At 41.4% G+C, this 13,205-nt stretch overlaps 1 protein-coding gene across 1 annotated transcript in view; it reads right to left on the bottom strand.

The window, feature by feature from the left end:
* LOC137433192 (pappalysin-2-like) overlaps positions 1-13,205 on the bottom strand; it is a 279,514-nt gene that overhangs the window by 71,980 nt on the left and 194,329 nt on the right. The window contains exon 8 of the mRNA XM_078783998.1: positions 10,605-10,914. Coding sequence (XP_078640124.1) covers positions 10,605-10,914 — 310 coding nt within the window. The remainder of the gene's footprint in view (positions 1-10,604; positions 10,915-13,205) is intronic.

Below are 13,205 nucleotides of genomic sequence, written 5' to 3' on the forward strand. Positions count from 1 at the left end.
TACATCTACTACTACTACCACTACTACTACTACTACTACTACTACTACTACTACTACTACTACTACTACAACACAATTATTCCTATATTGTGGTGTTCACCGGGAAGGTTTTTTGGCTCAAGTCTATCACAAATCGGCTGGCTCGGCCTGGCATTCCAGTGAAGGTGGCAATATAATTTGGCCAGGTTGTCAGTGTTACATTTACTAGGGCATGCCCGTACTATATATATGCCCGTACTATATATCTATCTAAAATTATATCCCCCCCCCCTCTATTTACATGAAATGGTTTGGTCCATTCGCAACGCCAAAGCGAACGGCGAACGGCTTGCGAGTACAGTGACAATCCCCCCCCTCTATTTACATGAAATGGTTTCGTCCATTCGCAACGACCACAGAACCCCCCCCCTCTATTTACATGGAATGGTTTGGTCCATTCGCAACGCCGGCACACGCGATCGTTCGCTGCTCTCTGATTGGTTGAATCGTTTTTTGGACATAGCTCGGTAAGTAATTGTCCGATTAATATGAAACCTTGAAAAGGCACATCCTCGGGTCCCCAGCAATATACCTGGCAAGTTAAAAGTATATCGGACCCGTGGTTGTCGAGAAACAGCGGTCACAGACAAACAAACGTACAGACAGAGATTACTGGAATTATAGATAGATAATGACTATGTGCTGAACATATTTACCAAAACATGGTATCGCTTGGTTAAAACAAGGAATTCAGTGACGTCATCGGTTTTGAGATGACTAGTTTTTAACCCATTCGCACAGTTTCTTTTTCAACATAAGCAAGTAACTTTGTTGCCAAAACACGTCGGCTCAACCGAATGGAATTGACACTGGAAAGAAACTGGCGAAGAAAGCATTTCAATAGATTTTCTGGCTTCCATTAAGTTCTTTCAATCTGAAGACCACTGAGTTTCCCGTAAATCCTCATCACATATCGCTTAATCGTAATTGCGTTGAAATGTATTCGGCAAGCACGCGATGTTATTTCTTCCTAAAAGGAGCAGTTTTATACAATATTATGTTTGCAAAAATGTTGGAATTTTAACAATATATAGCCCCGCCCCCTTTACCCACCCACTCCCCCACCCACTCCTGTTCTTACACTTCAAGCTGTTTGATGTATGACAAAAATTGTCTGAAAATCTTTCAATCTATCCTTTACGGCCACAGTCGTGAGAAGGTTGAAAAATGGAATCTTACCGCCTGGTTTAAAGACTAAATCTATGGAAAATCTATGGAAAAGACGCAAAATCTATGGAAAATCCACCATGCATAATCCTCAACAGCAGGCCCCTGTGGGACTTGGAGAGAAACATCATATTTTAATTTCTCTTTCGGCAATGTGTTCTCAACAAGCTATCTTTCATAATCGCATACTATTTTTCAAATGTATTGGGGCATATAATCTGATACAACATGAAAAGCACGATTACTAAAGCAAAGAATGCATGTCGTCAGCAATTACACTTCAAACACTGAATATTCTCATATTTACCGGTTTCCCAAGGCTGCAAATTGGCTATCGATTCATTTCGACCATCAACATAATGCAAACCTTCGACCCAGGTTGTGTGACGTGTTGTTGACATAGGAACAAAAAAAAAATCTCCAAACTTGAAATTAACTGCACATTGCATTCAACGCCGCATTCAATTTGATAGGAATTCCACTTTGTCTTTCAGGAACATCAAAATGAAAGCTCCTGCTTGCCGAAATGGAAATGGCTTTAAGTTGGCACTTTAGTTTCAGTTTTACTTATTTTCCTTTGTTTTTTTATCTTTCCTTTATGAAATTTGATAACACACACATTTACAAGTTTGTTCATAGTGCATATACTGAAAAATCTAGATTGAAGCTTTACATTAAATGATATGTGCCTACATTTTAAAGTGGTGTTTCAAAATGTACTCATAAACGACTCTCAATACTCTGAGAAACGTCAACCTTTTAAAAACAATATTTTTACCTTCTGCCCCCAAAGGTGGACAGAGGTTTTGTGTTCACCTCTGTTTGTCTCTTTTTATGTTTGTGCACAGGATATCTCAAAACGTTATGGACAGATTCCATCGAAACCTGGTCCACAAGTTGGGTGTGTGACAAGTTTGGAATTTTTGGAATTTTTGGAAAAAAAAAATTTTTTTGCGCTTGGAGATTGGAGATTGGAGCTTGGAGATTTGCGCTTGGAGAGAAAGAAAAAAAATTTCCAAAACTTTTGGAAAAAAAAAAAAAAAACTCGACAAGAATTGATTTGATTTTGGTGAAGATCCTGATCCGATAATTTTTTTAAGTGATTCTTCACAATTGAGAGATGGGGCAAAAAACGATATGTGGCACGATATCGCAAAAACTTATGGATGAATTATGACGAAACTTTGTGGATAAGTTGGTTAGGTGACGAGAATAAGCCGATTCGATTTCGGTTCAGGTCCGAATGCAGATCCGACCTATCAACGGGATACAAAACATAACCTGTTCAGCCTGGTGGAGGTATGTGCTCTACCGGATGCTGTTCTAGTTAAATATATTGTCTTCTGCTTCTTTAACAGCCAACAAAGGTGACAGAAGTTTCCAATTCAGCAAGGATGTCGGCCATAGCTCGCTTTCTCAGGAAAGTCGCAAAAGACACCATACATTTTTTATATTTCCATCAGCTAATGCTAGCAGACAGGACACCCGGTTTAACGTCTATCCAAGAGACGGCGCACACATTGTTGCCTCGCCCTGCCTGCAAACCACCAGTATGAGAGTGTATAGCTGGTCAAGGATTCTAACCCAGGCTAGAGAGCTTAGAAATCATTGTACATAGATCTAAACTCGAATCAATCTTGCTGGCCCATTTTACAATCTATAACTACTAGCAAGTTGCCCGTGCCCGCACAGGATTCTAAACGGGGTTGGGAGGGAGGGGGTAAAAATGCAAATGACATCTTCTGTCATCGAGCCTGTAAGCTGAGAGCAACAATTCACATTTTTTGCCACATCTGATGCAATTTAAATGCTCTAATGGTGGCGAGGTGCTCCGTTTGAAACTTCGTTGCTCGAGGTGCTCATTTGAAACGTCTTTTCGACACAACTAGCTATTTTAATGAGATATAATAAACATAATCCATACGAGAGACGTTTGAGTTTCTTCAGTGAGTGCCAGGGAGGTAATATTAAATGATCCCCGACCCATTCCTTATTGGATGCAATAAGAGTTTTAAGTCCCAATATGTAAAAAAATTATAAAATTTCTCTATATTTATTAAAATAACAATTTTATAAAATTACATTCCTCTATATTTAAATTTAATACAGATTTTTTTTTAAATTTCTGTTTATTTCATTCAAATATAGAAATTTTGTACAATTTCTCTATACTTTAGTGAAATATAGAATTTTTTAAAATAAAATTTCTGTATATTTTAAATTAAATATAGAATTTTATAATAAAATTTCTGTACATTTTAATTAAATATAGAATTTTAAATAACATTTCTGTATATTTTATTTAAATACAGAATAATTTATAAAAATTTTGTATATTTTAATTAAATATAGAAAATTTAAATAAAAATTCTCTGTATTTTAATTAAATATAGAAATTTTGTAAAATTTCTCTATATTTTAGTTAAATATAGAAATTTTAAATAAAATTTCGGTATATTTTAATTAAATATAGAATAATTTTATAAAATTTTTGTATATTTTAATTAAATATAGAAATATTTTGTAAAAGTTCTCTACATTGATTAAAATATAGTCATATTTTATTAAATTTCTATACATTTATTAAAATATAGAAATATTTTATTAAATTTTTATGTATTTATTAAAATATAGAAATATTTAATTAAATTTCTATGTATTTATTAAAATATAGAGTTGTTTTATTAAATTTTTATGTATCTTACTATAATTCACCAAATGTCTGTCTGTCTGTTCGAAGGTGCCGTAAAAACTGCTGAACCGATCGCAAAGATATTTTGGGTGGGTAATCCTGGGATCCCCAGGAGTAAAATAGGCTATTTCGTTTTCCCAATTTCAGCTTTAGTCTCCAGTATTCTCAGGTTTGGACGCCCACATAACATTCGCGTTTGCATGACGTTCATTGTGACGTCTTCTTACGTCGAGCAACGGTACCCACCCTATGGGCGGGGCTTCAATTGGGAGGCCCAAATGAAAAGGCTAAATATCGGAAATTGAAGCCTTTTTTTCTTTTAAACGATTTTTATAAACATCCGTCATGCGGAAACGTCAGCGGGAGAAAGTATCAGCAGGATGTGGCAGTGTGGGAGTCCACGTTTGCACCGATCGCTGCACCGTGTGCCGCACAAACGGCTGCACTGATCGCTGCACCGTGTGCCACACAAACGACTGCACCGATCGCTGCACCATGTGCCGCACAAACGGCTTCACCGATCGCTGCACCGTGTGCCGCACAAACGGCTGCACCGATCGCTGCACCATGTGCCGCACAAACGGCTTCACCGATCGCTGCACCGTGTGCCGCACAAACGACTGCACCGATCGCTGCACCGTGTGCCGCACAAACGGCTGCACTGATCGCTGCACGGCTGCATCGATCGGATGTGGCATGAAGGAGGATCTGCACTTCGGCATGAAGGAGGATCAGATCTAACAGATCGCTGTCTCCATCGATCTTGCCAAGGCCGTAACACCTATCGGCTCAAAATCCTTTTAACTGTTGATTTGGTACAGTTACATGTATCGGGAATTTGGTACACCTATCGGGAGTACATACGACATAGCGATTGTGAACACGATTATCGATCACGATTCACGATCATCATGATCATAGTGTATTGATCACGATTTGAAACACGATGGAATAATATTTACCGATATGAACAGTGATGTGGCTTTTGTTGAAATTCTAAAGATACTGTTTAGATTTTGATGATTTGCTTGTGATATGATTCAACGGATGTTTATATGAATCGTTTCAAATAAAAAAGCCTTCAATTTCTGATATTTTGCCATCGCCATATGCAGATTCGCCACGGTCCCACGATCGATGTTTATATATGTGAACGTACCCGTTTGTTTGCGAACAGGTACGTTTTTCATGGAAGTCCTTCACGAACTTGCTGTCCATGTCTGACGTGCGACTGAAGGTGCTACAGGAATGTGGAATTTATTGGTTTCATGCTTTAGCATTCACCGTATCTGCATTGCCTGTTTGCTTCTGGCCTCCCACCCGTGCCTAGCACGGGTATTTCTCTAGTTTATTAAAATATAGATATTTTATTTTAATTTTTTTTTTTTTTTTTTGTACACAAGATCGAGGCTCGTGAAAGAGCTAACATTAATCACACAAAAAGTCAAACCGAAACGCAAAACAAAAAATAAAGGGAGCGGCAGACAAGATGGGGAGAGAGGGAGAGAGGAGAGAGGGGAGAAAGGAGAGGGGGAAGGACACAAACACAACATTTGAGAGCAGAGACAACGGGAGAAATGTGGGAGGGGAAGGGCTTTGGGGGAGGTGGGAGAGGTATAAAACATATGAACACTGCAAGGACTTCCAGGAAAGAAGTTGGAATTTCCCCAAAAAAAAAAAAAAAGAGTGTATCTGGGGTGAATTAGCGGGGGTAGAAAAGATCAAGGTTTTGGATGGGGGAAGATAAGAGATGGTGGTGAACAGCTGTTTTAAAGACCTGGAGGGAGGAGTGGGATTGAAGGGAGTGGGGGAGTTAGTTCCAGAGGTGGGAACAAAGGGGAATGAAAGAGTGAAGGTGAGCAGAGAGCCTAGATTTTGGCAGTTTCACCAGAAGAGGGTTGCTGGCAGATCTTGTGAGTCCTGCAGGAATATTTGGGGGGCAGAGCACAGACAAAGCAGGGGGAGCAAGGGCGGAGAGGAGTCGGTAGAAGACAGAAAGACCACCTACCTGCCTGCGGTGAGTGAGTGAAAGGCCCTCGGAGTTAACTTCATCGCAGGAGATTCCAATGATTCTGAAAGCTTTGGTTTCAACAGCGTGAAGCCGAGCTAGGTGTGAGGCAGGAGCACCAGCCCAGAGGGGGGAACAGTATTCTATTGAGCTGCGGATGAAAGCCTTGTATGTGGTGAGGAGCTCAGGTGTGCCAAGGAAGGACTTCGCACGACGGAGGATGCCCAGTCGGCGACTGGCTTTGGAGGCCAGCTTGGAAATGTGGTTTTCCCAAGAAAGATCATGGCAGATGGTGAGACCCAAAAGCTTGAGCGACAGAACTTCTTGGAGAGGATTGTTGAGAAAGTAGATGGGAGGGTTTTCCAGTCGGTCCTTTCGGAGAGACATTGTAAGAGTGTGTGATTTGTCAGGATTGAAAAACATGTTCCACTTGTTTGACCAGTCTGTGACTTTTTCCAGGTCTGCAGAGAGTGAGGAGGCTGCAGACTGCCGATCTGAGGGATGAGGAATGGAGCGGCAGATAGTGGAGTCATCAGCAAAGAGATAGAGAGGATTTTCCAGAGAGTCGGAGAGATCATTGATGAAGACCAGAAATAGCACAGGGCCCAGAACACTACCTTGGGGAACTCCAGCCAGAACAGGAAGGGAAGATGAGAGAAATCCATTCAGGGCTACACGTTGCCTTCGACCAGAGAGGAAGTCCGCAAGCCATGAGTGGAGATTTCCACGGATACCATAGGAGGAGAGTTTGGTGAGCAGAGCTGGGTGCCAGACCGTATCGAAGGCATGTGATATGTCAAGTAAGACAGCTCTGATTTCCTGTTTGGCATTGAGGACCTCCATCCATTGTTGAGACAGCAGAAGCAACATGTCCAGAGTAGAATGACCTGGTCTGAATCCAAATTGATGATCAGAGATCAAGCCATTGGAGAAGAGGAAGGATTTGATATCCGAAGCAATGATGGATTCCATGACTTTGCTGATAATTGGAAGCAGGCTGATTGGTCTGTAGTTGCAAGGATCTGTATTTGCACCTTTTTTGTGTAAAGCGGTAATTTTTGCTGATTTCCAAGATGCTGGCAGATGACCTTGAGCAAAAGAGAGGGTGAAAAGAACAGAGAGAGGGTGAGATAGAGCAGCATAGCAGGATTTTAGGACCCGTGGGCTGATGCCGTCTGGTCCAGTTGCAGAATCAGAGTCGAGGTTTGACAGAAACTTCTCCACATTGTCAGGAGAGAAGGACACAGAGTCCAGGAGCAGTTGGGTTCGACTGGGAAAGGTGGGAACAGAGAGAGATGGGTTTGGGACACAGGATTTTGAGGCAAATACAGAGTTGAGGCATTCGGCTTTGTCACGTGCGGTGTCAACTGTGTAGCCATTTGAGGTAAGGGAGGGGATGGAGGGGGAACAAACACCAGAAACGGATTTGACCAGTCGCCACCAGGATTTGGAGGAAGGAGACAGGTTTGAGAGTTCAATCTTGTTTTTGAAATCTTGGTTTGAAAATTTCTATGTATTTATTAAAATATAGAAATATTTTATAAAATTTCTATGTATTTATTAAAATATAGAAATATTTTATTAAATTTCTATGTATTTATTAAAATATAGAAATATTTTATAAAATTTCTCTATATTTATTATAATGTAGAATTTTTAAAGTAAAACTTCTCTATATTTATCAAAATATAGAAAATAATTATAAAATTGTCTATTTTTATAAAAAATGTAAAACAACGAAATTGGATTTCTTCAATATACCAACAGGATTCCATCAGCACCGGGCAACGTCAGGTATCCCTGTTAGTTGTTGATAAATGTTCATGGTATTATGTTCAATGTCCACTTCGGCATCACATATATCAAGTGACGAGATACGTGAAATCCGCAAGCAAAGAAATACTTCCTGCACCATCCGGTCAAGCTAAAAAATAAAGTAATGCCAAGCGACCAAGCCAGTGAGAAGAACTAAGTAGAGTAAATCACACTCCGTACATTTCGTGTTTTGCTTCGTCGCGCCAGTGAAAGAATGGAATAAATCGCGCTGTGCACACTAACATTAAGGAAAAAGCATGAACGTGTTTTGGCTCTGGCAATGGAAGCAGATGGCTAGAGCTTCTCATGTGATTTGATCGTGTTTTGCTTCATACTAGACAGTGATCTCAGATATGAGTTTAAATAATGGATAAAAGAGTGCGCGAGTGTGCCATCGCATATGTTTATCTCATGATGTGAATTAGGTAAGGACCTCATTGATGACATAAAATTGGCGCAGTGTGTGCTGGTAATATCTCGCCGACTCTTCATCAAATACACCGTAGGCTCGTTATTGTCCCACTAAGTAATACTTGTAGATGGGACACCCAGCTTTAAATCCATCTGAGGGATGGCACACTTTTATGCAACACTTAGCCAGTGAAGCACAGGTCGGACAGCTTATAGTTATCACCTGCAAATGTATATTTTATGACATGAGGTGCAGTCATGCTCTAATAGTCAGATAATGGAGTGTCTTTACGTCTTTCGATGAAATTATATGACGCTGTGTTTTTAAATGGTTCCGGAACTCCCAATTACAAAACCCCACCTTGCAATCCGATGATGTTCACAATATACAGTACTTTTACCTGATTTCACTTATTATTCTTATTCTCCTTCATCGGTATGGCTGAAGTTAGCATAACTTGCTGGGGGAACATGTGTGCCATTGCAGTTAAGATGCAGTTATTTGGAATTTGGCCAGGGTGCCGGCTATAGCTCACTTCCCTCCGTGGAGGATCAGATCTCCTGATAAACCATAGCAAACTAGAATAGTACTCGGTAGAGAGAATACCTCTGCCAAAGACTGAACAGTTTACGTTTTGCATCCCACTGATAGGCCGGATCTGCATTCGGACCTGAACCAAAATCGAATCGGCTTGTTCTCGTCACCGAACCAACTCATCCACCAAGTTTTGTCAAAATCCGTCTGCAACTTTTTGAAATAACATGCTATATATATATTGTTTGGCCCGATCACACATTGATGAAAAATCACTTAAAATTTTTCTTTATTTTAAATTCTCGTATCTGGATTCAAATGTTCACCATGATTGAATTGATTAGTCCTCTAATCACACACCCAACCCGTAAACCAAGTTCTGTCTGAATCTATCTACAAGTTTTTGATATATCCTTCGAAATATAGTTATTGGCCCTATCTCTCAATAGTAAAGAATCACTTAAAAAATTTCTTTTATTTAAATTCTCGTATCCGGATCCGGATCCAGATCTTAACGTCACCACCAAATTTCGGCCAAATCCGTCCGCAACCTTTTGGGATATACTGTTCACAAAGAGACAGACACAGAAACAGATGGGTGAAAACATTATAACACCCATCCACCGTATACAGGCCTGAACATAGAGATTGTGGTACAGGCAATCATGGATATGCTAAAGAACAAAATACATTATCAGACATGAAAAGAAAGTGTTTACAGTGGAAATGTTACCATTTCTGTTGGGAAATGCTCACAATATTTACCTCCACCACCAAAGGTGGACGGAGGTTAGGTTTTCACCCCTGCATCTGTGAGCAGAATATCTCAAAAAATTATGGATGGATTCAAACGAAATGTGGTGGAGAAGTTGAATGAGTTGCAAGGACGAAGTAATTCGATTTTGGTGAAGATCTGGATCCGGATACTGGAATGTTTTAGTGATTCTTCACCAATGAGAGCGAATGAAGCCCGAGCCTTCTGTTAATCGTATTCAAGCAATGCTGACACCGACCTTGCAGTACAGTGTGTTTTTCTTACCTGACACTGTAACTTCATAAACGCTGTGTTTTCATTTGGTAAACAACATTCGAGGGTGCTGATATTTTTCACGGTACATATTGTGATTGTGAGGGCACTACAATGGCATGTACACAACAACCTACAACAGGAGGATGCGAAACGGTATATGGACTGCATCCTTTAAGTTGAAACACTGATGTGTTTTCATCTCTTACTCTAATTTGAGATTTGATTCTTATTTAATTTAATTCTTACCCTGAAACTTACTGAAAAAACTGAAACTTAATTTAATCTTAGCGGTTAGGGCGCTGGCTTGGGATCCTAGGATCCTGGGTTCGAATCCCGGTCGATCGCTGAATTAACACCAGGGGGGTTGACTCAGCCTGTCATCCTTCTGAGGTCGGCAAATTGAGGACCAGTTCACTGGTTATTCTCTGTGTCACAAGAGGCGACTAACAGGATTGGTGGCAGGAAGGGCATCCGGCCATAAAACATTGCTTCAAAAAGGGGACCAATGTGCCCGAAAAAGGCCAACCCCTGCTCTGCAGGGAAAATGGCCTCTAAAGGTGGTTACTGAAACTAAATTTGAGGGTTTTCTTTAAGACTAATATTACACCCAGCGCAAAAAAGACCTAAATCCTCAGAAGTTTAACGATAGGAGACAGACACCATATTTATGCAAATTTAGCTTGACATTGATGATAATAGCAATGGCGGAACACTGAGGGTGAATGTTTCCTGGATGGTCAACCTGTGTTTGAATTTTCCAATTTATTCCCCTGAATTCCCCCATTTTTTTCCTTCTTATTTTTGTATACCAAGTCAAGGCTCGTGTAAGAGCTAAAATCCCCTTGCAAGTGGAATCCACTGTCGCATCTAATATTGAATGTAAATTCAACAGAATATTGATTCCCACCTCTTTGATCGTGGATCGTATGTTTTCCCAGCACCACAGCTATCTTTTGCAGGAAGATAGGGCGGCCGAGCGGGAGGCCTCAGCGTGGTGTCTACACGAGTACGGAGTGCTGCAGCAATGATGGAAATATCGGGTGAGTCAAAGCTTAGCACAGCTGCCTTGGCATAGAAGGTATCAGCCTGCTTGTCTTCTTTCTGCTCTTCTTCGTTCTGCTTGTCTTCCTTCTGCTTGTCTTCCTTCTGCTTGTCTACCTTGTATGCCCGCACAGCGGCTACCAGCGGATTGTGCTGACAGCTGACCTCAAACTCACCTGTTGAAAAAGGAAACAAGAAAAAGAGCAATCAGAGATTTCAAACCATCGCCAGGATGTATTTTCAGTGGTTTTTAAGGCTTTTGTGTTAAAACAAATATGGCGGCAGAACCACGTGACCAATGACGTCATCATTGTTTTTTTCTCCACTAATTTATTCCTAGATTAAGCTCAAGAAATTTCATCTTGATCGGATGACGTTTTGTACTTGTCAAATTATGATATCATAATAGAAGCACCCATGACATAATCATTCACAGATGCTATTCCACATGAAGAGTTCTTTACAATGAGCCATGTCTCAATTTTTTCTATTCAGCGCTTTCGGAGATATAGAGGTGCAAATTTTTTAGGTTTTTCCAATATGGCGGCCGAACCACGTGACCTATGACGTCATAATTATCATTAAAAAATTATACAGCTGGAGTTACACCTATGGTGAGTTGCACCATATATATAACTGTGAGAAATAGTAGAAACTCCACAGTACGAGCAGGGCGTCTCATTTGCATTAAATAAATAATCAGGAGATTAAATCAGCCGCGGACGTAGCTTCAGGACGTCGATCTTTAATATATATATATATATACTGAAACGCAAAAGAAACTTACCACCTTTGAAACCTTTAAATATCAACAATAACACTGCGTGTAGTAAATGTGTGAACTTATTTGTGGACAATAGTGTCCTCACTGTCAGACAAAACGGTCACGGATGGTCACTTGAACCTTCAATGGTCACTTCATAGCACAGCTGTTGAACAGCCGTTTTGACTGTCAGTGATTAGCCAAGGGGTATGGGATGATTTTAATGAGCTGCACGTGATGTCTTGATATTGGCTTTAAAAAGGCCAGTGCAAAATGGGCATTTCAATCAACATGCCACGATTGTCAAGGGATCAACGGCAGCGTGCCCTGGGCATGCTGCAAGGCGGACTGAGCTACCGTGAGGTGGCACGTCACCTTGGCTGTTCACACCAGACGATATCGGCCCTGGTGGACAGAGACACCCTCCACAACTCTGCAGATGACAGACCTCGATCAGGGAGGCCAAGAGTCACCACTGCAAGGCAGGACAGGCAGATGGTCTGAAGTCACCTGCGGGATCGATTCCATCCAGAATCCCGCACTGCGGCAGAAACTCCGGGGCGTGCAAACCCACGGATCTCCAATGATACTGCACGAAGACGACTGCATGACTATGGTCTGACTGCCAGAAGACCATACAGAGGCCCCGTGATGACGGCTGCCCATCGCCGCAACCGACAGAGATGGTGCCAGCAGCATCAGCAGTGGACCTTGGTGCAGTGGAACGAGGTCGCTTTCAGCGATGAGTCAAGGTTCTGTGTGGACAGTCCTGATGGGCGTGAGCGTGTCTGGAGAAGAACTGGCGAGCGATATGCCGATTGTTGCGTGCGTCAGGCCAACAGGTGGGGTGGCCCAAGTGTGATGGTGTGGGCCGCCATATCAGGCCGGTACAGGACGCCACTGGTGGTTGTGGATGGGAATCTTAACGCCCAGCGGCGGTATGTGGATAACATCCTGCGACCTCATCTGCTGCCATTCCTGCTAGACCACCCAGAACTGAGAACCTTTCAGCATGACAATGCTCGTCCCCATGCTGCTCGCTTTACCACTGCATTTCTCCAAGGCGAGAACATCAACACCATGCAGTGGCCTGCGCTCTCCCCTGACCTGAATCCCATAGAGCACCTGTGGGATGAGCTTGGGAGACGCGTAGTTGGCAGGGCCAGGACACGGGCAGAGCTGCTTCAGACATTGAGGACTGAGTGGGACAGAATCCAGCAGCAATCCATCCAAAGACTGGTAGGCAGTATACGCCGACGATGCACTGCCTGTATCCTAAACAATGGTGGCCACACACGCTATTGAAAGGGGACTGACATTGCACCCTGTGCTGTTCTGTACTGTAGAACAAACTGATGAGATGGTGTATCTTGGTCAAAAACTTGACATGTCATCAATAAAATGCTAATGTTTGAATTAGCAATTGTTGGTTTGTTTTATTTTGAACTGTTACAATTTTATTACATTTCAAACAAGTGGTAAGTTTCTTTTGCGTTTCAGTATATATTTGTATATACACATACATACATACATACATATGAGTAATGATACACAATCATGTCTCTCATCCGTAATTGGAGGGAATAACCAAAATCAGCTCTAACCAAATCAATTACCCCAGGTGGCTAGGATTACATATAAATTAACTCCCATGCTCTTCCAGCCAAAGAAAGTTGCATAAAGCATAATTTATTCAGAAAGATT

Source organism: Myxine glutinosa, chromosome 8 (genome assembly GCF_964187855.1).
Source record: "Myxine glutinosa chromosome 8, kmMyxGlut1.1, whole genome shotgun sequence".
NCBI classification, from domain to species: domain Eukaryota; kingdom Metazoa; phylum Chordata; class Myxini; order Myxiniformes; family Myxinidae; genus Myxine; species Myxine glutinosa.